The sequence below is a fragment of the Aythya fuligula genome, chromosome 17 (assembly GCF_009819795.1).
Source record: "Aythya fuligula isolate bAytFul2 chromosome 17, bAytFul2.pri, whole genome shotgun sequence".
Classification (NCBI taxonomy): Eukaryota; Metazoa; Chordata; class Aves; order Anseriformes; family Anatidae; genus Aythya; species Aythya fuligula.
This window is the reverse complement of record NC_045575.1, coordinates 10,933,861-10,958,327: the sequence shown is the minus strand read 5'-3', so window position 1 is coordinate 10,958,327 and position 24,467 is coordinate 10,933,861. Positions and strand designations below refer to the sequence as shown.

Below are 24,467 nucleotides of genomic sequence, written 5' to 3'. Positions count from 1 at the left end.
GTGTTGACAGCACCCACATGCCGTCCCTTTAGAAGACAGATGATTGCTTTAGGATTTTGGCTCCAGAGGGCCTGAATAAGTTGGTATGTTGGAACTTCTTTTTTTTCTTTTTTTCTTTTTTTTTTCTGTGGCTGAAACCTTAATATAATTTACAGGAAATACACAACTACAAATATATTTCAAGCGTATTCAAATAACCTCTTCCTAGAGAAGCAGTTTGAAGCTCTTGTCTGGTAATCTGTGGGATTGTGGCAGTGAAGCAATTGAGCACCCTTTGATTTGTAATCAGGCTAAAAACCTCTCTAAATGGATTTTCTTTAGATAAACAGAGGAAGTCAAATTGCAGTACCTCTGAGTAACTTGTATCTCTGAATTGTTCATTAGAACGTATCTGCGGTGCAGAGTTCATGCTAATAAATCTTTGTGGAGATCGGGCGCATCTGCGGGATCAGGTGTCTCGCAGATAAGGCACTGCTGGGACTCCCGTTTGGAACAGCTTCGTTTTCTCTGGCTAATGCATCAGTATTAGGAAACCACAAAAATGTTGGGAGGGAATATTACTGTGCTGTCAGCTATTCAAGAGTGCCTCTGTCCTTTTAAGAAATATAAATGAAACATTCCCTTGAGCTGAGTTTCCTGAAATAAAGGTTTATTGTTTTTTTTTTTTTTGCTTGGAAGCCTAATAAATGGACCTTCCTCTGTGTGCTGGCTAATTGCTTCCAAAAAGCTTCCCTCTATTGTCCTGTAGGCAACAACGTCTGTTTATCAGGTGATAAATCTTCTGTTTCGATGCCTGCCCCTGAGAAATGAGGCGTAGTGCAAATACTCCTTGTCTCTCAAAGTAGGAAGACTCGCTTTGATTCCCCCACCGTAACACCTGTAGCATTATTGAATGCTTTGATGCTAGGAGAAACGTGTACCTTAATGCTTGAGTGAAATGTTCCTTTTTATCTGTCTGACAAGGGGTTTTGGTTTTGCTGTTTCTTTCTGCTTAGGGGCAGCATTCAGCAAACAGTAGAGGTGAAGCTGTGCTAATGGTGTAAACTTGTTCTCCCCCGTGTGTTGGCTGATGCTGCGTCTTTTTGGCTAGCACAGATGTGGAAAACTTGTCTATGCTCAGAGATGAAAATGAAGCAAATTGGGAAAAAAAATGCAACTGAATCTCCTGCATTCTGTATTGGTGATAGACATCTCTGTACTCTGTAGAGCACCAGAGCATGGTGAAGTTGTCCCAATTGCCATTAAATGTAATGGTGAAGTCACAAATTGTGTAGGAACTGTTCTTCAGAAAGTTCTCATTTTCTACTTCATCGTCTTTTGTGTATGTGTACTGAATTCTTGTAGTCAGTTGTCCTTCCCACGGTGTTTCTGTGCTGTTTTACCCCATTCTGTTTGACAGTGAGAGTGATTCTCCACAAAAGTAAATGGGCAAAAATGCCTAAGTGTCCATACTGGCAGGAGAAGTGGTGGCTGAAGACAAGCAGCAGTGTGGCTCCTCTGCACAGCCCGTGTCCGAGGATCTTGCAGGTCAAAGCTTGTTCCTTCTCTTGTGCTATTGCTGCAACCATACCATAGTAAATTAGGTGTCTTGCCTTGTCTGATCTAGAAAATTTTGTGAAAAGTTGCCTGACCAACTATACGTGTACTGCACCACATGTCTTGAAAAGAGGAACTCGGAATTAGATTTAGGATATCTGGCTTCTGCTGAATAGTGCTGAAAGAAAGAGCTTTGTGAGGATACGCGAGCCCTCTTCTTGGCATCGAGAGAGCTACTTTTTTGTTCTTTACTGTGCAAAAGTATCGATTTCTGATTCATCAAAGTGTAGAAATGCTACCTGACTTCCTGTTATTCAGGTTACTGCTCCCCCAGTTCAAGAATGCTGAGTCCCAGCACTTAGTGTCCAGTTTTTTCAGGGCTTTGCAAAACTTGCATATTTCAGGCCTGAGAAATGTTGCTTTTTCTACTGTTAGAAGATCACTTCTGAGCACACTGCTTTGAATGCAACTTTTGTTTCAAACTCAGTAGGAGAACACTGAGCTGTATTCCACTTGTTTATGTCCACGTTACAAAGAGCCACTGTAAACTGTCCCAAATCTTTTTTGTCTTTTAAATGCTGTCTAGCTTTATAAATGCCATGACAGCCGTCATGCTGATGCTGAATGGAAAGTTGGAGTATTGTGCACAGGTAATAAGCAAAAAACACTGTTGGATGCTGTCACAAAACAAATTCTTGTTTCTAGCTTTTAATTCCGTTATTTTAGTTATTATAACATGTGCCTTTAGTTCAAAAGGGATATTTGGAGGGCTGGAAACTAGCATCTTTCTTGAAGTTTACTTGGTAAGGAAATCCTTTTGGGATTAAGAGGAAGATGTTCAGCTGTGGCCCAAATTAGGTGATAAGATAAAATAAGATTATGTTGGTACCTGGCTATGCTTTATTCAACATCACGGTGCTGCTTAATTATGCTGCTGGTGGAGAGCCATTTGTGCTGCTTGCACTATTGCAGGATTTCATCGATTCATTAGGCTGAAGTATCATTTGCTAATGAAGAAAAGAAATACTGCTTGGGTGAAATTATTGTTTAGGATTTCTGTGGGAAACCATCTGGCTAGAGGACGTGTCTGGAGCTGCTTCAAGAGATGTACCCTAATTATTTTGTTTAGCAGCAGTTTGGCTAATCTGGTGCCGGGCTGTAGGTGTAAATCAGAGGCACAGGTCTAGGTATCGACATGGGCTTCAGGCCCAGGGAGCAGTCGGGAATCCCTGCAGTAGTCACTGTTTCTCTTGATGGACACATTTCACTCTGCGGCTTCTGTGAAGAAAAGTCAGTTATGCATGCTCATTTCTCTGTATAATGCTTGCTTTAGAAACCCAAAGTAACGGTCAGTAATTGTGTTGTGTGTTCCCCTCCTGTGCATAATCCACTCTGGTGTGTTCACTCTCCCTCTCATCTTTGTGATGTGCTTTACAAAGGACACAAAGTCAGCGTTTTCTTGACGTAACCATGCTTATACATAAAGGTAACTTTATAAGTCAGGGTAACCAAGGGTAGCTTGGCTCCTGCTGGATTTCTTGTTCTCCCTAAAGCAGCTTTTGCTGGTCGCTGTGGAAGACAGTTCAGAAGTCGGTGGACTCCACGTATCAAGCAAAACAGAAATTTCTTTGGTAGCTTGTAAATAGCAGTGGCTTTTGTCCAGAGCCGTCTTACGCAGATTACCAGACTTTTCCCATGAAGGCAAAATGCTCTTGGAAGCTCTTGAGGAGTCTTTGTTTCTTACCCTTTAGCAAGAAATCCCAAACACAGTGCCCTCCGGACACTTCATTTACAGCTGTTGTCAGTTATGTGATCTAGTCTGGTTCTGTCTGTTGAAACATGCTTCACAGAAAAAAGAGATAAAGATGTATTTGGGGTCAGGTTTTTTGTTAATATTTTAAATAATCTTGTCTAGGCCAGTATGTTTACGGTAACTACAGTTGCAAGAGCTGCGTGGAGCTCGTGTTTGTTGTTCAGATGTGTTGGTTTCAAGACTCTCAGCACCAAACTAATGGAGTGACACCAACTACTTTTTGGGTTTGTATGACAGTGGTTGGATGTGAGCAGATCTTCAGAGGGAACGTGGTTGTGTTGTCTAAGAGCTAGAAGACTGTTCGAGGTCATGGTGTTCCCTAAAGGTTATTACCAAGTTTGAGCTTCAACAGCTACCCCATGGGACAAACTTCTGGATCAGGCAGGAGCACATAACTCTGTGTGTCAAACTAGAGGATGTGATATTGTATTTATGTCAATAGTGGGGAGGATAGGCTGTGGCTCTTCCACATCATAAAGTCTTTTGTAGGAAAGATACCTCTTGAAAACATTTTAGGCAAATTTGATCTGGCCTGATGCCTTTGGACTGCTTCTATGTGCTGTCACCTGGCTGCAGAGTTTTTGATTTAGTAGTAAGAGTCCCAGAATGCACTTAACTCTGGATCTAGGACCCATCTTTTCAGTTCTGTGTAGAGATATTTTCGCACTATTGATACAGTATACTAAACCTAATATGTGAACTTGAAATAGGAGTACCCCAGCGCTTCCATTCAACAGGCTTGTCGCTGTTGTATGTTTTGTGGTGCTTTCTCCCAGTTTTTACTGTTCTGGCTCTCCTTGTGTCTCATCACACTGTGCAGGAAGGAGAAAATTAACATATTTATTCACTACTAATTCACAGGTTACCAAAATGGTCAAAACAGTCACCACCAGAACAGTACGTCAGGTCCCGCTTGGACCCGACGGCCTGCCGTCGATGGATGGCTCGTCTCCCATGGGCAGCTACACAGATTCGATCGACAGGAGGTACATGAAGAACGGGGAGCGGTACATCACGCCACAAGCATCGTCCACGTTAACCAGATCTTACAACAGCTACAACGATTCTTACCCTGACAGCCACGAGGGCCAGTATCGCCCTTATATCAGTCACGATGGCTATGGAGATCTGCCAGACAACTACGGCAGCTTGTCCCGTGGTGTCAACTACCGTCCTCGCTACGCCTACGTGCCAGGAAACAGTTACCGGCCAGACGATGGTAGCTTCACTTTGCCAAGCAGAAGGGATAACTACGGGCCGGTTGCCCAGCCTCAGGTGCCAGTGGGCAGCAACGTTGACTTGAACCGCTCTCAGCCAGAACGCTTCCAGCCAGAGCCCTACGGACTGGAGGATGATAACCGCAGCCTTGGAGTAGATGATGAAGGATATGAACTGGATCCTGATTATTCTACTGTGAACCGAAGGACATCTGCAGGAGTGTCAGAGAGAGGAAGACCTCATAAAGGAAGGTAAAATTCATGTTCCTTGCAATGCTATCAATGGTTGTTTTGCTTAGTTAAATATGTACATCTGAACTCTTAATGGTCTGGAAAGTTCAGGAATTAATTGTCACGAAAAAAATGCAGTGGCTGTGGTCGATATAAGCACTGTAGTGAAATAAAGATCTTAAAATCAAAAGAATGAGAAAATTGAAGGATGAAGTGGGAAAGGCATTACGCAAGACACAAAGAATAAACTGGTTTGGGACTGCAGTGCACTTGTGATCTTGGCTAGGGAAACAATCATTTCTCAAAAGCAATTGTAGGAAAAAACATGTCCTAAACATAAGAGCGGGAAGAACAGGTTGTCCTTCTTGAGGAAGAATTTTCTTCTAGGGAAGGGGAGAGCTCCCTAGCCTACTATGAGCAACGTCATTTAGTTAGCCGATAAATAACTGCAAAATGCACATGAAGTACAGAAGGGAGTGAGTGTAGTGCTCAAAATCCCTTTCGCCTGTGTTTCTGGACCACTTTAGTGCATGTTTAATTTAGCAAGAAAGAGGCAATCTGGAAGAGTGCTCAGTGATTTTTTCTTCCTAAAGTGTGACTGCCCTGCGTTCTCCCAGTGCTGTCCCACACTAGCAAGGTAAAAAAAGGGAACTGTAACCTGTGAGACTTCTGACAGGTCTGGTTATGCACACATCTGCCAAAGAAAAATTTTGAACAGCTGTTTGGTTGCAGATGAGCTGATACCTGGTGATGAAGGGATGCCTCATTATATAAAAGCTGTCTTGTGAGGTGTTTGACAGCCTCTGCTCCTGGGCCTGTGTTTATTGTACACCGTCAGCTGTGTGACAAGGCTGCGCAGAACCTCACTGAAGTACTTCAACCATTTTGTAAGATCGGATTGTTATTTTATCCTGTCAGTCTAAATAAAGGGGAGATGAGAGCATCTGTGTTTGCCCTAAATGTAACTGAAGAGACCAGTCACAAATTACTTCTGGTTCAGTCCCTTCCCAAGGGTCATTTCTGTTTTGTGCCATATTTTCTGGTATTAGTTGTTTATGCTGTGCTTGCAGCTATCAGCTCTTGCATTGGAGGGAGAAAAAAAAAAAACAAGCTTTGGAGTAGTCTTATTACTTGGCTGAAAATCATCTTCTCTGAACCTGAAAAAATTCTATTCTTGTTCTTCAAGCAGTGTTCAAATTTTGCATGTCTTCATGAAGTCACAGCCTCGTCATTTGTGCTTTGATATGGATTTAGTTCAGATGATTTTCTTGTAGTTTGGGGTAGTTTCCAGAACGTTAAAGAGTGGCTGGAACCCAGCAGCCTCTGTGTCTGTAGGTTGTCCTTCGACATGACACCTCTGTCCAGAGGCTTCTCTTCAGCAGCAGCAGGAGTTGGTGGTGGGATTTGCGTGGGCCTTTTCCTTGTTTTTTTCTTATAGCTCCTCGAAGTAGGAGAACTGCAATGCTGATGGTTCATTCACCCTTTCATAGCTCTATCTTCCTTCACGTTTCTGGAAGTTCATTCTAAAGTTAAATGGAATCACCAAGCACCTGCAAATTGTCATCTGTATAAAAAAGAAAAAAACACAAGGTGGCAAGGCATATCTGCCAAAATCTCCTGGAAGTCCCTTCTGTCATCTTTGCTCTTGCCAGCTTACTAACAACTGGGACTGTGTTGAGGGTTTTCTAGGTGCCAAAATACCGATTGATTTATCAAACTTTAGGTTTTGTACCCCTACATCTAAGCAAAGTTTACAGTGCTAGTTAAGAACAGTCAAGCAACAGGACTTCTAAAGTTTTTATTAACGTTTTTCTGACTCTATGCATGATGAATAATTGAACGCATTCCTCAGAAACTGCCTATTTGCATTTTAAAAATATATTTTTAAACATCCTTTTGATTTATTGTTCCTTGCAGTTTGGATAGGACCGATTCACAATTTTTGTTTTGCATTCCTTTTGTTGTGAGTTTTTCCATGTTTAATATGATCAAGAGGATTTGACAAGTAATTAGCCTGACTGGCAGCAAACTTTAGCTTGTGAGCACATAAGAAGATTGTTTGAGGGGCCTCTTCAGAAGTAGTTACTTTTTGACATTTCAAAGAAATACTTGAACAATTCAATAAACCTGCGTTTCAGATATGCTACTGATCTGCCAGAAACTAATGACAATAAATAACGCTTTGTATTAGGTGAGGGTAATTACTACTTGATTATTTTTCTCCCTAGGTTTATTTGGAAGAGGTTATTACTTGCGAAAATGATGAAATGAATGTGATAAATTTGTGGAACCTTCACTTTTACAAAGATTTTGTGTAGAGTAGGTATAATAATAACACTGTTAGAAGGTCTTCTGTCTCACACCGACTTTCAGGTAGGGCAACTTCATCAAGTGGTGCTGGGAGGGAACTGAATCCTTCTGTTAGCTGATTGCTGTGGAAATTCAAGTTATTCTCTCTTTCTCTTCCTTTAAAAAAGTTTTCTTCCCAATACGATGCTCTCACTTTCCAGTAGTTTAAAATAGAAAAAAGTGTCCTTCCTGTCCATTACTGCTTGTGATGGTGTTGTGTCTCAGCACAGAGGGAAGTTTCTCATCCAAATCCGTGGCGGTGAGTTCTCACCCGTATGTGATAGGCAGCGTCTGTAGGGGATCCTAGTCAAGGGAACTGCAACTACAGATTGTTCTTCCCACTCCTTTCCTGCTGCACCTGATTGATCAGAGAGACGTGTATCCATTGTGCTCTTCTGTCATTACCAGCCTTGTTTTAAGCTACTTATGTTTCGTTTAAATTTGGGGGAAAATGTGCCTCTTCACCAGCATTTACAAATCCAGACAAGTGCACAAAGGCAAATATCCCATCTGTTTGCTCTTCAGTGCATGTGGCTGGGTTTGGTCCTCATTTCTTTTATATCGAGTCTCTGCTCTAACCTATATTATTTTCTGAAAGAGGAATACCTGGCATCTGATGTTCTTGTCCTCAGTGTGTGCTCTGATTTGGATTAAGTCAGATTGCATAACAAATCAGGGTGAGAGGAAAGGCATTTGGGTGTATAATATTGATCTAATAGTGCTCAGATTTACTTGTGAAGGTATTTACACATTTTTACTTGGGTTTGTGTCCTTTTTTTCTTCATTGGGTGGGTTGTCTTTATTAAATAATGAGTATTTTATTATAGTTTCTAAAAATACATAGTCTCATGGTGGTGACAGGTGTTTTGTATACAGCCATTTTAAAAGAGATGCAGGAATTACTGAATATTTTTCATTCACAGAAGACATTCCTAAAATTATTTGAATATTTTTTTGTCATTACATTGCAGTTAACACAAATGAGCAGGAAAAAATGGCCACTCATAGTTCATCCTTTTTTTAAATGGTCTTCTGTTCTACTTTTCTTTTGCCTTTGTAGTGATTTCTTTCCATAGCACATCGCTACAGTTTGCACTTGTATTAGCATCCGTGGGACTTTTTTTCCCTTAAAAAACAGCAAACAAACACACACACACTCTGGAGCAGCTATTGCTGCTGTGCATCCCAGACTAGACAGGATGGGAATTTCTAATGTTAATGGAAATCAACAACAAACCAGTTTTCTGCTGTTAAATTTCCTGTCAGAGGTCTGATTTAAGAGACTAATGCTATTTGTTGCTGGCTACTTCCTGATCCAAGTTTTTACCAGTAGGAAATGGGCCAAATTTTAGATTCAGTAACTGTAACACTAGGTCTCTCTTGCTTCTGTTATGTATAGATAGTGCAAGAATATGGGTACCACACGTTTCTTATTCACATTCTACTTGTGGTCTCTTTTTAAACTAGAATATAAAGGTTTATGTTTGCAGATTAGCTTTCAGTCAGCACTTCAGGCCTAACTCCACCCGCTTCAAGTCTGGTCTTCCAGCAGCATCCATGCAGGCACCCTTAAAGCTGGGGAAACGTCTGTCACAGTAAATCAGCCTCTTTGATTTAGAAGCCAACTGCAAGAGTAATGCCAGGATGTAGTTAATGCTGGGACGCTGTTTGGGTCAGACACGCCTGGGCAGAATGGGGTGGAGCCCAAATGCAGTCAGTTTGGAGAATTTTGGTGGTGTTTTGTTTTGTTTTGTTTTGTTTTTCTCTGAGGCTTCTCCCTAGAGTGAATTTGTTTGATCTGAGTTCATTGATCCGGACGCAGGTAACAGAAGATTGATGTATGGCTGAGTTTTCTGTGGCAGCTGCAGCCTGAGTCAGCTCGTCCATTAGCAGCTTTTAGGTGGTTCCAGTCAAGGTGATTTCAGTGTTAGGGGCCATATGGCCCCTAACTCGGACTTGTCTCAGCAGAAAATTCAATCCAGTTTTTGAATCCTCCTGCACGTCCTCCCATCAGGGAACAGAGGCTGGCAGAAGCAGGAGCTCATTCTGCAAAGCCTTTAGATTTCCTCTTCGGTGTTTTGGCACAAAGTTCGCTACTGAAATCCCAAGCCTTTTTGGTCTTTTATCCAAAAGCAGACACCAGCTGCAAACTGTGATGAATGTAACTCTTGTATAAATTGCTGGGGATTAAATGTGTAAATCCTTCACCTGTTTACTCAAATGTGCCTGTGCTGAAGCCACAAGGAAGATGATAAATCCACAAGCGCTCTTCTAGTTTTTATCGGTGCTAGAATGTGTTTTGATCAATTCCCTGAGACAGGTGATCAGTGAGACCCACAGCATCCTATAAACTCAGCTGCCTTGCTACAAGCAGATGGAAGTCAAGATGCTCATTCTCAGCAACCCTGGCACGCTACCAGATCTCTTCAGTCCCACAAGTAAAGAGCCTTTGGCCACCTGAGCACAGGTGGCTATCTACTGAGGTTCTCATTACTCCTCCTCCTGTGTTGAGTAGCTTCTCTTCCCAGTATAGCTGCTCAGCCTGTTAGTAGTGAACAGTTGATGTGAGAATGGGACTGGCTTGAAAATACAACAGTTGTAAAATCACTCGTCAGCATCCATATCGTTCAGGTTCTGTTTCTTTGAGGACACTTTGCTTCTGCGGTGGATTGGGGCCAGCAGTACGTGCTGTGGTCACCACTTCACAGCGGGGCAGTAGCTGGTGGGTTATAAACAGTGCTGCTCTCTCCATCACCTGTGCAATTCATCCTGAACCATCCATACTCACAGCACTCAGGAATGCAGCCTCTTCCTTGCAACATGAAAGACTCATCATCATCCTATATTTTGTTCTAGCACAGCTTTGTGTTCTGGATACTACATCAGAGAGGGACCATCAAAGCATCAGTTTTTGTATCAATTTAATGGAAGGAGAAACTTCTTTGTTCCAGTAAGCAGAAAGTTAGGTTGTGTTCCTTTTTTTTTTTATGCTTTATTTCAGACATTTGACATTCATATTTAATAACCTGATTGACAATTAAAAAAAAAAAAAAAGGTAGTGTAGGTATAAGAGTTATGTGGTGTGCTCTAATGTCATGACAGCATCACAATTTGCAGTCCAAATTTTGAAGTTTTATTTCTGAGCAAATGTTACAGAACCACAGAACTCTGTGTGGCGCAGAGAAGGTATGGCATAAGGGAGACGGACCCATCTGCATGGTTCTTTTTGGAAGGCTTCATCACAATAATGCAAACAAACTGCATCCCAAGACATTAATTATCTTTGTGTATTTGCATGGATGCCAAGGAGAGAGATACTTAACTGTGCAGGTGTAGGGAGGTAGTGTATGGTTACCTTGCAGACAGGGCTGAGAAGTGCTGAATCGTAAGTTACCAAGTCAAGCATGCAACAGCTGTGCAGAGGGCAACTACCAAAATTAATCTTTTACTTTTGTGCTGTCAATAAGAATTTAACTTCAGGAGGTGTTTGAGAAAAGAATTTCTTTTTGTTGTAATTTTAATGCTGGTCGTGCCTAATTTGCAGATACAAAAACAAAATGTAGTTTGAGTAGCAGTTTAGGGGTTTTGTTATTACTTCTTTCCTATGTATACGCACAAAGTAGATCTTTTCAGTGTTGTTGCTTTCTTTTCGGAAGGATGGAAACAGCTTTGTTCTGCAACAGAAAATAAAACAGCTGTCCAGATGTTGGAAATGGCTGTGTAGGGCAAGTACTGAATTATACATACACAAATAACTTCAGGTTCAGGTTCATTCTGAGCTTTGGATACTGGCCCATTTTATCCTTTCATTCAGTTTATGGTTTAGAACAACAATTAAAGCAACTTAAGGTCAGTAGAGGTGCTTTTAACATTAAAAGCATTAATTGTGCAATACTAAGTCCAGTCTCTACCTCCGGTTGCTTCTCTCCCCTGCATCTAGTTGAATGAGCAGTCCCTTTAGGATAACAGCGAGCTCCATTCTCTTTCTGAGTTCTAATGATCCCTGTCTCCTTCTGTACGTTAGAAACTTTTCAATAACATCAGACAGTGCCTAAAATGAAAGTTTTATAACTCCTTTTGCAGCGATTAAAACTACTTACCTGACTGGGATAACTACAATGCCCTTTAAATAAAGGATCAGGTGTATCAGTGGGTCTCAGAAACAAATTCACAGGTTGTACATTTCTTTCCGTATAAATCTCGTGCAGAAATATTCTGCCTTAGTGGCTCATGGTAGGAAGTGATCTGTGTGGATTTTTTTGTGAAGGCTGAGGATTATAGTTGCAGTGGTTGCAAATAAAGAACAAGAAGGTTGTATTTGGCAAACACTGATTTATTTATTTTTGGTAACTAACGTGGACATTTGTTGTGTGCGAATATGCTGCCTTTGTATATTTTCAGCTGTGTAGACCGTAAATTTGCACTTTGTTTGAACAAGGACAGCCATATCTTAAATAGGTGTGTTTGCTGGTTTTGGCTGCCCTTACCTCAGTTCAGTACAGGGAAGGCACAGCAAGGTGGGTGCCATTCATTCTAACCCTACAAATGATTCGAACAGCATCTAACATCCAGGATGGTTGCTGAGGTGGAAAGGGGAGGAAAGCTCAGAGTTCTGGACTTGTTTAGGATGTCCAGCAAATTACTGTGGTGTTAGAAGTTGGACCCAGCTCTCCTGACCATCAGTCTCTTTCTTACCTTTATTCCAGCTGATTCTGTGCAAGGTGGACTTCTGCGATGTGCTTGGATTCAAGCCTTAGGTTTTCAGTCATCTTTGACAAATCCTTATTTATGTAGATGAATTCAGTATGCTCGTGTGAGCATCAGCTCTGTCATGGAAGTGCAGTGGATCTTCTCAGATTTGCTGAAAAGTGTCTGTGGTGTCTTTCTGCCCAGGCCTTGAATGCCTTTAATTAGAGTTTTGGTTTGTCGCAGAATTAGCGGCATTAATGAAGCTCAGTGTTTCCTACTAAATGTATTCCAGCTCTATCATAATTGCTTTGCTAAGTGACCAAAATGAAAGCAATCTGTTTGATGACTTGCAGTTCCTGTCATCATTTCATTGCTAGCCAAACAAATACAGTGCTGTAGTCCCATCACTGCTGAATGCTCAGCTACGCTTTAATTTTCAAGTTACTACAAATAAATTATTTGAAAGTGTAAATAGGTTGTTCCAAATGATGTTTGTGATACTAAAAGATTTGATCACAGCTGAAATCTCCATACTGACTCAGGGGCACAGAATGTTTAAATGTGTTTTTCGCCCCCCCCCTCTTTCTTTCTCTTGGGACCGTTGCTTTTTACAGGGGCTACGATGACCCCATCGAGACAGAGATGGTTGAAGAAAGGATCCCTTACCTTCATGGTGGCTACGCAGCACCGCTGGCACAGCCGGAGAGAGGAAGCATGGCCAGCATTGACCGCCTGGGGAAGCGCTCCCCCTCGATCGACAGCATTCGCAAAGACCCCAGGTGGAGGGACCCCGACCTCCCCGAAGTCATCGCCATGCTCAGCCACCCTATTGATCCAGTCAAGTCTAACGCTGCGGCCTACTTGCAGCACCTGTGCTATGAGAATGACAAAATCAAAAAGGACGTGAGGCACCTTAAAGGGATACCCATCTTGGTGGGCCTGCTCGACCATCCGAAGCCAGAGGTCCATCGTAAGGCCTGCGGGGCTCTCCGAAACATCTCCTACGGGAAGGATAATGAAAACAAGGTGGCTATAAAGAACTGTGACGGCATCCCCGCTTTGATCAGACTTCTGCGAAAAACAAACGACATGGAAGTCAGAGAGCTGATTACAGGTCAGTGTCTGCATTTTCTTTAATAAATTATTCTTTAGAGGAGTTCTTTCGGTTTCAGGAACAGAATTTCTGGAGACTAGAAGATTGAATTTAGATCACTGGCTGCCGCTGTTTCTTAGGCTGCTCAGTGTTTGTGGTATGAGAAAGCCTAAGGCAAATGTGCCCTTTAGGAGGAAATCCAAATCATCTGTATATGTTGCACACACTGGTTTTCGTGAGTGCTGAGAGATAGATGGTGCTTCTTGGATGTAGCGTGCAACTGCATGTGGTTGAGTTACTGAAGCTGAAATGAGTTATAGCAACTCCACTGACAGGTAATTTGTACTGTGCCTGCCCTTAGTGTGTTATAATCATGAGGTAAGATATGCTAATCTAAAACTTTCCTTGTTAATCTCTCATAAAGTGATCCCGCTGCCATGTCCCAACTCCTTTATATTGATAGAACAGTCAGGCTCCTCAGGAGCGCTTCCTACCCTGGTGCCGGGGCGTCTGAGGCTGTACATAAATTGCAGCACTCCTGGAGCTGAGGGTTGGGAAATGCAAAGAATTTAAGGAGCCTGCTGCAAGATGTTCTGGTGGACGCGTGGATTGTCCCTTACAATCGGAAAAGGGAGAATTACATTTTGAAGATACTGAGCTCTTGCACGCTTTCCAGGGATTTTTCAATCACTTAGAACTCCATTATTCAACCTATTTTTATTTGAACTTAGTCTTGGACATCATCCAAAAGGAGTAGTAAAGTATATGCCAAGTTTCAAAGTTCAGCCACTAAGTGGAAGAGGGTGGAAAAGTATGTCAGCTCCTAAACTAAGGAGAAAATGTATTGTTCTTCAGTCTCTCGTAGCTCATGAGGAGTGAAATGGATTTCCCTGGTTCTTCTCAGAAGCAGCAGGGGAAAAAACAGGGGAACTGTGGTGGATTTCAGTGCCAGAATAAAAAAAAATTTGGAGAGTTTTTTTGTATGCAGAATTGGGTCCAGGACTGAAACATTTTAGCTACCTTATCAGTGTAGGACTGTCCAAGCAGACCCTATTACAATGTGGATTAAGCCATTTGAAGTAAACATCATAATTCTATAATCGCCTCAAAAGTATGGCAGCTGTCCAGGTTTTTACTGGTAATCAAAATTCTCTGAGATGAACAGTGGCTTGGGGTGTTCTGACCGTTCTTCCCCCCACCATTATAGCATATTGAGAATACTGGGTCTAAATACACAATATAGAAACCAGATATTTTTTTCCAGTCCTTTTCCAGACAGCTGCTAGAAGAGAGCTCTGTGGAGCGTGTTTTGGTTTTGCCTTGATTGCTGTGTGTGCTTGGTCTCCTAGCGTGGAAGCTCTGTAGGTAGTATTTATGTTCCATTTGTTGCACTCATTTAGTATGATGGCTGACTTGATTTTATTTTTTAAATAAAGAGTTTCTGTTTATCTACTGTTCTAGTTTACTCAAAACTCATTTCTGGAGTGCTGAGAAGGAATAAATTTATTTCTGTGGATTCAAGAAAGGAGAAACCAGTCTGTAATTTACTCTGAAGGAATATCATTATAATGCTAAATGGTAATCAGTCACTTTTGAGATGGCAAAAACAAACTGGATGTTTTCCCTTTTCACTCTAAATGGTGATTGCTTTGATTTCCAGTTGATTAATTAGATTTACAGTTCAAATAAATTTCATTTGACAGTACCTCCTGCTAATTAAATATAGTATTTTTGTTCCACTTCATTTTATGCTATTTAAAGATCTTTATTTCTTTTTACTGAGAAACACCAGGAATACTGAGGGCATTAACCTAAACAGATGTCCAGCAACAGATGATATGCGTTTAATCTCCACCTAACTAGGAATGATTTCATTCCACTTCTAAAACGACATCACCAGATCCGGTGTGAGACATTGAAGCATCAGAATAGAAGAGTATTCCAACAATGCCTGTGTGGCTGATGCTAGCGTACTTTGCAGCCAGTGTTCAAAGCCTCAGCTGATAATATGGAATTGTTCACTCAGAAATATGATCCACAGGACAGCAGAGAGAGAAACTCAAGAGCCAACTTAAAGGCAAAGAGAGCATTCAGCCAGGGCTGCTTCAAAAATGATGGTGTTTTGCAGCCTCAAAAATTCACGTGACAATTCTGGCATTCTCATGGTAGAAATCTTGACTTCCTACCAGGGAACTTTTCCCAGTTGATAAGCCAAAGATTACCTTTGCCATGAAAGTTTTTCATTCTGTCTAGCATGAAATCTCTGGGGACTTCTGCAGCCATGCAAAAAAAAAATAAAAATAAATCTTTTTCAGATCAAAATGGAAGAAAAGGCAACTGCATACAGGGGTTGCTTGTTTATTTCTTCTAAAAGGCTACACGCTGAGGTTTGGTATAAGGCATTGCCTTTCCTGTGCTTTGCTATTTCTGTAATTCAGCACTGGCTGTTTTTTGAAGGCTGGATAGTCGTAATCAGCTGGTTATCCCAGATGTGGATGGCTGATGAAATAATCCTGCTTTCCTAAGAGATTTAAATAATTTAGATGCCTGAATTCAAGAGCGCTTCCAGTCTTGAAGTTTTGCTTCTCTGGGTGTGGGGCACTGCCTGCCTGCAGGACAGGAGCTACATGGGAGTATCCAAGAAGCCCCATCATTTGCAGCTGGGGAGGGTGCTTTCTGGCAGAAGTGTGCATTGTTCTCTCATTTGTGAGAGTCCTTGGCTGTAGTACAGCTCCAGGACCTCTCATTAATTTAGTGATCTGACACAGCAGCCGCAGCTGTCCAGGGCAGGATGAGCCCAGCCAGCCAGCTGGGCCTGGTCAGTGGGTTAATGGAGTGGGGAGAAAAGGCACAGCAACATGTGGAAAATGCAGAAGAAGTAGATACAGCTGCATGGAAGCACGAGGAAGGAATTGGATGTGTGAAGACTATTGCTGAATGCATGATCATGAATAGCATGTCGGAAGTGTGTTCACTTGAATGTTGCCCAGAATATACTTTTTTTGGAGAACATAAGTTAAATGCAATTTTGGAAGCAGGCTGAATATACTGATAGAGCACTGTTGCCAGGTTAAGCAAGTCTGTAGCTTTTTTTCCCCTTTCAGGTAATGCAGTTTTTAGTGGAATTGAGAACCTCTGGGTTAATGTCACAGCTGTTTCACCAGCCGGTCTTGATATAACTGCAAATGGCACTAAACTATGATGTACATCAGGCTAATACAAATTTGTGAGGCATGTAAAAAATACCTTCAAAACTCAAGATACAATCATACGGTATCACAGATCTTCCTTTTCTTGCTTTTTAATGTGTGGAGTTACAAAATGGCTCCATCAGCTGCACTGAGGGAAGCTTGATTTAACTGTCAGTGTCCATAAGTAAATCACAACTAGCATTGTGATGAGAAATATTCCACGGAGTTCTCCGTTGTATCCCTCTCTAATCTGGGACTATAGTGCTGAACTCTCAGTGGATCATTTTCTTGATAAATGGAGGGAAATGAGGATTAAGCTGATAAGGAATGAAATCTGTTCTGATTGGGAAAGCTGCAAGAGTTTTTTATCTTGAGTGATAAGGGTTTTTTGTGGAGCAAATGTTCCTATCAGATATGCAAGACCAAAATTCTATTACATTCTTTGAAAAGCAATCAGAAGTTGGTAACATTAATGAATAATTTTGTTCTTTGTGGGAAAGTTGAAAGTAATTTTGTTGTTTAACGACATTGCACAGATTTTAAGTGGTGCAGAACGTGATTTTCCTGCTGCTGTATATTGCCAAACTGATTTTAATTGAAAAATGATTGACCTTCAAAATGCTCTGCGGAGGATGTATTTTGATCTAAGACTATAATAGAATCTTTCTGATTGATCAGCTCACTCAGAATTCACAACTGCTGGGCATTCATGTATGTTAAGATGCTGTCAGCTGATCCAGCACCAACTTCTCATTGAAGTACTGTGCTGTCTTGAACTTTTGGATTACATTTTCTATGAGAAGGCTTGTCAGAAGAATGTCCCTCTTCCAAGTGTGTTCTGCAACACAGTAGTTCATATGGAGGTTCTGATCTTGACCGTCATTCAACTCCAAGAAGCCCAGCTCCACTCTTTGGGACTTGGAATGGTGCAAACAAGGCTATATGTGTCCAGTAAATATGTACAGGACCACCATACAACAAGAAGTCCTTGGTAAATGTAATGCAGAGTGCTTTTTTCCCAAACGCTGGAAGATTTAGAATGGACCAGACACGAAGAGTTAAACAGCTTCAGGATCTAATTTTGTGGTGACATTGGATTTTTGCAAGTAAGCAAGCACAGCAGGAAAAGATGTGCCTTGGATTTTGGAAGGTAATAGCATCATTGTGCTCTGGCAGAATTCCTTCAGAGATCTTCTTTACAGAATTAGCTCCAAGGAGGCGGAGATTTAGAAAATTATGGCTGTGGCCCTAATCGCTTTTAATATGACATAAATTGTATAGCTGTTTATAGCTTATAGTGATTTTGATATATTTGTATGATAATTAGTACTTCTGAAATAAAAATATGTAGCTATTGTCCCTGCTTAACATGCTGAAAGAGTAAGGTAATGATTACAGTTAGAACTATGTAAGTACATTGCAAATAGTGCTTATGAATAAAATAAAGAGTTGATCATGATTGTGATCATCTTCTGAAAAGCAATAGCTCTTTGTCAAGTCCTAAAATTCATTCAACCTCCGGTCAAAAAGGCAAATACTTGTGAAAGCGTATGGAAAACTTAGATAACTTCATTTCCCTTATGCTGCTGTTAGCGACTTAATTTCTCTTGAGTGCTATTCATTTGAATAGAGTAAAATTAGAGTTTTAAAAACGGTGTTTCTAGCTTGTTGGATCATCAGTGTGTGATGCTAATAGAGGCAGGGAGTGATTTTTACAAGATGAATGTCAAATTTACAGGGATTTTTTTACTCAGATTTCCCTACACTGCTGAAACCTACAGTCTGATAAGAATTTTTTTTTCACTTTTTTTTTTTCGGCGTGTATATGGCTGTCATGTCTATAGTTCTACCATTTGTTTCGTTTCCTCAAGAGCTGAAAGGATGCTGGGATTTAGATCTCTTTGTTTTGTAACTTTGAATAATAAAAACGTATTGTTGCTTTTTATTATCTTTATCTCCTATTATGGACTACTTTCCCCATAAAGTCAACCTTGAATCTGATTTTTTTTCTTTCTCTCTGCCTCTGGAACCACAGGACTCCATCATCACTGTTTATCTTGGGCTATCTGTCTGTGAAATGCTGCTGTGCATTTTTCTTCAGTGAATGCTGCTCAGCAGCCAAATTCCTTTGGTTTTCCCCATGCGTCAAAGGGGACATTATAAATATAAGCGCTTTGACATTTTTTGAATATTTTGAAGAGCTTTCTGCTGTATATTTTTCATAAGAAGACACTTTTTATTCTTAGTTTGTTAGTGTTTCCTATGAAACATTTGAGAGGTGGGTGAGAAACTGAAAAGCTTGCAAACTGTTTTTTGTTTCTTCGGAGGAGATGGAGGAAAGGCATTCTGTTTAACGTCAATCCCCGCTGTCTCGTAGCCACTCGAGGGCACGGAGACTGACAGTCAAAATGTGTTTGCTTCTGAATGGTTTATTGCATAAATTGTATTCAGTCTTTTATTAAAAATTCAGGATGAGTATGTACAGGAGATCCTTTTGTTAGGCGTGGGCATCGGTGAGGTTCACTTGCGTGGTGTAGATTGACAGGATCGCAGTGCTTCAGTTCTGCAACCCGGGGAGAATACTAAGCCCAGCTGGATTTAGTCTCTTGAAATAACTACTGCTGAGTGAGAACATAGAACAGAGGGAGTTTGGAGAAGATGATTTTGTTTTTGCAGATTTGGGTTGAAGGTTGAATCTAGATGCAAATCTTTAAGTCTGAAAAAAAGGCAAAAGATTTGAGCATTGGAAAACTTTTGGGTAGTTCTTTAATATTTAGAGCTCTTGGAAATTTTGTAGGTATTTTTGTCTTTTTAAGTATTTATTTGCCTGATTGTTCTTAAGCACTGAAATTTGCCTTTGTAGTTCCCTAGCACAGACAGCACATTTTGTCAGTCCTCCAGGAATGAGGAAAAGGCAGAATCTCATTTCAGATGCAGAAGAAACATGTAAGAGCTACTTCCTGAAATGCACATACAAAGGGCTGTCAGATTTTAAAACTTAACTTTCCCACATACAGATGACTTCTAATCTTGACACTGTTTCCAGTAGAAATATCTTCCATTTCAAAAGGACAGAAATGCAGGCTCCTTACAAACACCATGTGAGGTTCCTCAGTTTCTCTTTTCCTGCTTTTTTAAGCAAATGCTTCATCCATGTTCCATGGAGGAGCCCTGACTTACACTGTATAATTTTCTGGGATTTATCTGTCTAGTTCAGTGCTGGATGTTCTGATTTTGCATCTGAATTTCAGAAGTACTGAGCCAGCAATGCATTTAGGGATCTACTTGTAGTTGTTATTTCTATGTCAGTGAGTCTGATATGCTTAAGGAATTGGTGTACAGTGACTAAAGAAAGACCGTCTAGTGAAGTATTTAAAATTAATCTGATAACTTACATGTCAGGCTTTATAGCCTTATTATGAATATTGACTTAAATTTGTTTCTTATACCAATTTGTTATGAAAATTAAAGACATTCTTCCACAACAAAACGGGACCAATTAGTGTTTCCAGCTTAGTTTTGTTTGTTTATTTTTATTGGTTGTCATGTTTCACAATGACAAAGGGTAATTATTATAAAGGTACAAAGAAAACTAATTCATACTTCACCTATACTATCTTGTTGGAAAGCATAAAAAAAGTTATGATAAATTGCAACGTATCTACAAATGGCAGGGTTAAAAAAAACACAAACATGGCATTCATTCTGTTGTCTGCCTCTGAAATTCTGTAGTCTCCAAAGTCTGAGCAGACACCTGGCTTTTGTAAAGCCCACTGGGAATCGGAGACAGCCCAGTGTTAGACTTCCAAGGCTCTGCTAAGCACCAGCCTTTGAGGTTATCGTGTAAGTGCCACTCACTGCTCACATGCAGATAAAATTCCTTTTTGTACACGGTACTTGCCATGACCCTATACGGATAATGCTCTGATATTAAAATAGGACATTGGGCATTTGACGCTTCCAACTTGCAGCTGTGAGAGCTCGGGTGCTAGGAGAGTTCCCACGGGGCAGCCGTGGTGCTCTCCTGACCGCCGGTGCCTTGTGGTGGCTGGCAGGGCTCAGCGAGGCAATGGGCTTGTTACACCATTCGACAAAAGTCACAGATCCAACGTCGTTTTCCAGTCATTTTTGAAGTTTGAAAATTGTAGGTTTTAAAACTTGGAGTGGTTGAAAGGGACTGAAACAGAAGTTTGCACCTTTGTTTTTCTTTTGTGTTTTGTTTCAAATATGGCTAAGAGGCAGAGCTCTCCAACCTGTAACTTGCACAAATTCACTTAGAAAAGATTTTCTTTGACTTCTGGGGAAATCTAGCTTTTCCAATCAGTCTATCTGAAATTTTGTGCATCCTCACACTTCTCCTTAGAGGTCAAAAATCTGCATTTAGCTCCCACCGAGTGTAGTTACCCACTGTTCTTAAACCTTACAAGGCTGGGCCTATGTAGAAATTCTCCATTTTAGTCCAAACTTCAAAAGCAGTAACTACCAGACAGTGTTACAGGTCTGATGGAAAGTTGTGTTGTGTATCTAAGACCAGGTATTTTTACAGTTGTGAGGCTGTTCTATTGTTTTGATACTTGACATCTGTCTATTTTAGCTCACAAGTGAGGTAAAAATGGAAAGACTTGAGGAGGAGTCCTGGTTTGCAGCTTCTTCAAGGAACCGTATGCTTATGACACCAGGTGATTTGAACACAGATATTGTCTGTGACAGCAGAATGTGAAAGTAAATAACAGAGAAGTCTTGTGTGAAATACTGTCTGGTGCAGAGGATAAGCGTAAGATCAATAATCCTTCATAAATTCAGCCCTGGTTTTAAGGCTTGCTTAATATACTCATCTGCTTCACTGGATCAATTCTGCTTTTTGAGACATAGCTGACTTAATAGTGTAACAACAACACATTTGTATATAGTAGAAATATCCTGTTAATCTCCACAACACATGTATGTACTGTGTATTACAACTTGATGACTTCAACATTATCCATATCTTGATGACAGTGATTCTGTGTCTTTGGAAATGCTTCCATTGCAGCAACTGTGGAGCTTTCCTTGAGCTACCTGTGTAGTCCGGCCTCTCATCAAGTGATCACTTAGTTTTGTGATTTAGCCTTCTCGTGATCCTATTTAATCAAAAAAATAGTTGTTATCCTCTTGTTATTTGTTTAATTATCCCTGTTTCTCCTGAAGGCACCCTATGGAACTTGTCTTCCTACGAGCCCCTGAAGATGGTCATCATCAACCACGGCCTGCAGACGCTCACCAACGAGGTGATCATACCCCACTCGGGCTGGGAGAGCGAGCCCAACGAGGACTCGAAGCCTCGCGATGCCGAGTGGACAACTGTCTTCAAGAACACTTCTGGTTGTTTACGGTAAGGCAGAGCTGGGAAATATTCCTCGGTTGTTCACCAAACCCTGTGTTAAGGATTTCCTTAATTCTATTGATTTAAAATCACGTATCATATACCTTCTGTTTTTGCAAAGAGATCCCCATTTCAGTGGCCACAATAGCAATGCTGGCTTTAATTAGCGTGCCACAGTTTCTTGTTGTAGAACCTTGTTGGTGTAGGTCTGTCCAGTGAGGTCTGTATGAAGAGTCGGTGATTTAGGCAGGTTTTGTGGAGTGGCTCTCTGTAGTGAGGTGTGCAATGGGGAGTGATCCAGTTAAGAGGTTAACTGCCAAACTGAGCACAGAATAAGTATCTTTCAATGCAACCTGTGCCATAAGTACCATGAATCATGCTTTCATTTATCTATTGTGCTGTGATTAGTGGGATGTTTCTATAAATTTTGAGTATGTTCTTTGCTTCCCCCAGTGGTGCAGTTTTTATTTATTTTAAAAGCATGTTTTGAAACAGTTCCCTTCCTGTTCTTGGACTTCCTGCTATCAAAAAAGCATTTTTTGCAGGTGCTAGGAAACTGATTTCATGGAAATATACCTAGCCTGAAACATGCGTCCCATTTTAGCCACAGATGCTTTTGTGGAAGTTACTGAGATGCTCCTATTTTAAGTTCAAGTGGCTGAGGACCTATGGGAATACAGTTAAGAACCTGAACTACTGAACAATTCTAGTATTACTGGTATTTGCTGAAAAGGATTTTTTTCTGGTTAGAAATGGTATTTGAATTTCTGAGGGCACCTCAAGAGTCAGATGATAGGTGCTAGAAGCTGGGGTCAGGTAGAGTCAGAAAAACCCGAAGAACCATGTGCTCTAAATACTGACTCCTTTCACTTTGCTTGTCTCTGAGATAAAATAGTGGAGGTGTCCTGTTAGATTCTCCAGCTTCATGAAGAAGTCAATTAGTTTGAATGAAGCTAATAAATATTTGGCATTGTTCCTTCTGTTGCTCTGAAGTATACTTCTGTCAGACTTCTGCTGATTAATGCTTCTTCTGAAGTTGGTTCATTTCTGTTCCTTGGACTTGTGGTCTCTAAATTGCACAAACTATTCCCTTGAGTAACATCACAAATGAAGGAAGTAATGAAAACTGTTCTGAAAGGGCCCATTACTGAAATTATTTGCAGTCCCACTGGAGACTAAGGTCCTTTAAGTAGGCTCCAGACATCATAGGTTTTTCCTACTAGTGTCTCATTTTCTAATGGTGTTCCACAAGAGGAAATTAGTCGTGCTGGGGGATAAAAGGTTTATCTGAATGAATGTGAGATTCTCCAAGAAGTGCAGACAATAAATTGATCATTAGTAGACTAACCTAATCCGCATCATAAATTTTTATTAGTCTGTACAGTGCCCTAATCCACTCAAACTTCTAGATTCCAGGAAACTTTTTAATGAAGAAAGGCATTGGCTTTACAGGACGTGAAAATAGCACACACCACTCAGCCATTTTATTTTCCAAAGGCTAGTGAAGAGGGATGCAGAGAACAGCAGTACTGAGATATGCTAGTTAGAGAATTCCACTTTGGATAATTCAAGTGTCCTGCTTTTAAAAAGTCACTTCAAAAGCATCGAGACAGCAGTTAGAGAACAGTGACTGCTTCTGTTGTTGAGAGGGAAGATGTATTTCAGTCCATAGTCGCTGTTGTCTTAGTCACAGGGGACTAAGCAACTTGCAGAAAATTCGGAGCTTCATTCAGTCAGGTGTGGGGCAAGGTGATTTCACGCCTGAAAGTGGCTGCTTAAGGTAAATGGAAATGTGTTGGCAGATCAGCAGGAAAAGGTAATCTGTAAAAGGTATTTTACTGGTGTCTCTGCTATGCTGAGGAGGGAGCAACCCCTTGTGTAGGGAGGGGGAGAGTTGCCTTGCTGTCTCCTCTCTGCAACAGAATGTGAGCTAAAACAAGTCTAGGACAGCAGAGATGCAGAAGTATGAGAGATACAAGCTGCCCTTAGTGTTGCGAGGTAGGTGATACTACATATCTTTTGCAGAGCATTTGCAGGTCTAGGGATAAAAAAGAACACATCAAAAGTAATTATCTTTATTTCTGTTGGAAATATTTTTCTGCTATTTGTTGAAATCCTCTGCAGCTCATCCTTAAAAGCACCCTTCAGATAAGACAGTTAATGCCAGTAGAGAAGAAATGTTTGCAGCCATCTGTCTAACAGACATCAGTGTTTAAAAAATCTTTTGCCTACTCTTCTCTTTTTCACACAGTAGCAGGTCCCAGAAATTCAATTTTCCATGAATGGAGCTTACTGCAAACTACAAACTGTGTACCAATTTGATATTTAATTGGGAGGTTAGTCCTCTTGATGATGTGCCAGCCTCCTTTGTCCCCTTTGGAATCAATCCAAAAATATGTGCTACGTTGTCTTCAAAGATGCTGTCAGTTCTTTTGGAAATTCAGACTTCTCAGATGTCTTTGCAGTTTGGATATCCAAGCAGAAGAAAGGCATTACGCATGCAGGACTGCTTTCATTTCAGTATCTTTTTTTCAGTAATTTTGATGAAGTTTATCAACAAATGTGGGCAAGTTGGTTTCAAACTCGTTGATTCACAGCATGAACTGCTGCTTAATTACTTGTTGTTTTGTTGTGTGTTTTTTTTTTTTTTTACACTGCTTTCTGATCTTTACTTTGTTCTTAATCTAGGTCTCTTCTTTGATAATATGGAGTCTTGAGAACACTTATTTCAAAATAATTGAAAACAAGGATTTTTTTCCAAAAAAAACCACTAATTTGGCCTTCTTCATAGAATCTTGATTTATCCCATTTTCCTTTCCAGTCCTAGTTTGTCTACAATACCTTGATGAATGGATCTGCAAAGCCCATAATCATTTTACTTCTTAAATTTTTCATGTGTCTTGTGATAGATGATAGGTTGCATGTAATTTTATAAAAAGAGATATTTTATATTCTGTTGAAGCTGTTAAGATAAATAAGTAGGTAG

The 24,467-nt window shown here is 40.6% G+C and overlaps 1 protein-coding gene across 14 annotated transcripts in view; it reads left to right on the top strand.

The window, feature by feature from the left end:
• The window catches only part of ARVCF (ARVCF delta catenin family member), a 272,311-nt gene that overhangs the window by 185,784 nt on the left and 62,060 nt on the right, over positions 1 to 24,467 (top strand). For all 14 annotated transcript variants that reach the window (XM_032199308.1, XM_032199311.1, XM_032199310.1 and 11 more), the window contains 3 exons: positions 4,211 to 4,818; positions 12,450 to 12,949; positions 21,307 to 21,490. In XM_032199308.1, coding sequence (XP_032055199.1) covers positions 4,211 to 4,818; positions 12,450 to 12,949; positions 21,307 to 21,490 — 1,292 coding nt within the window. The remainder of the gene's footprint in view (positions 1 to 4,210; positions 4,819 to 12,449; positions 12,950 to 21,306; positions 21,491 to 24,467) is intronic.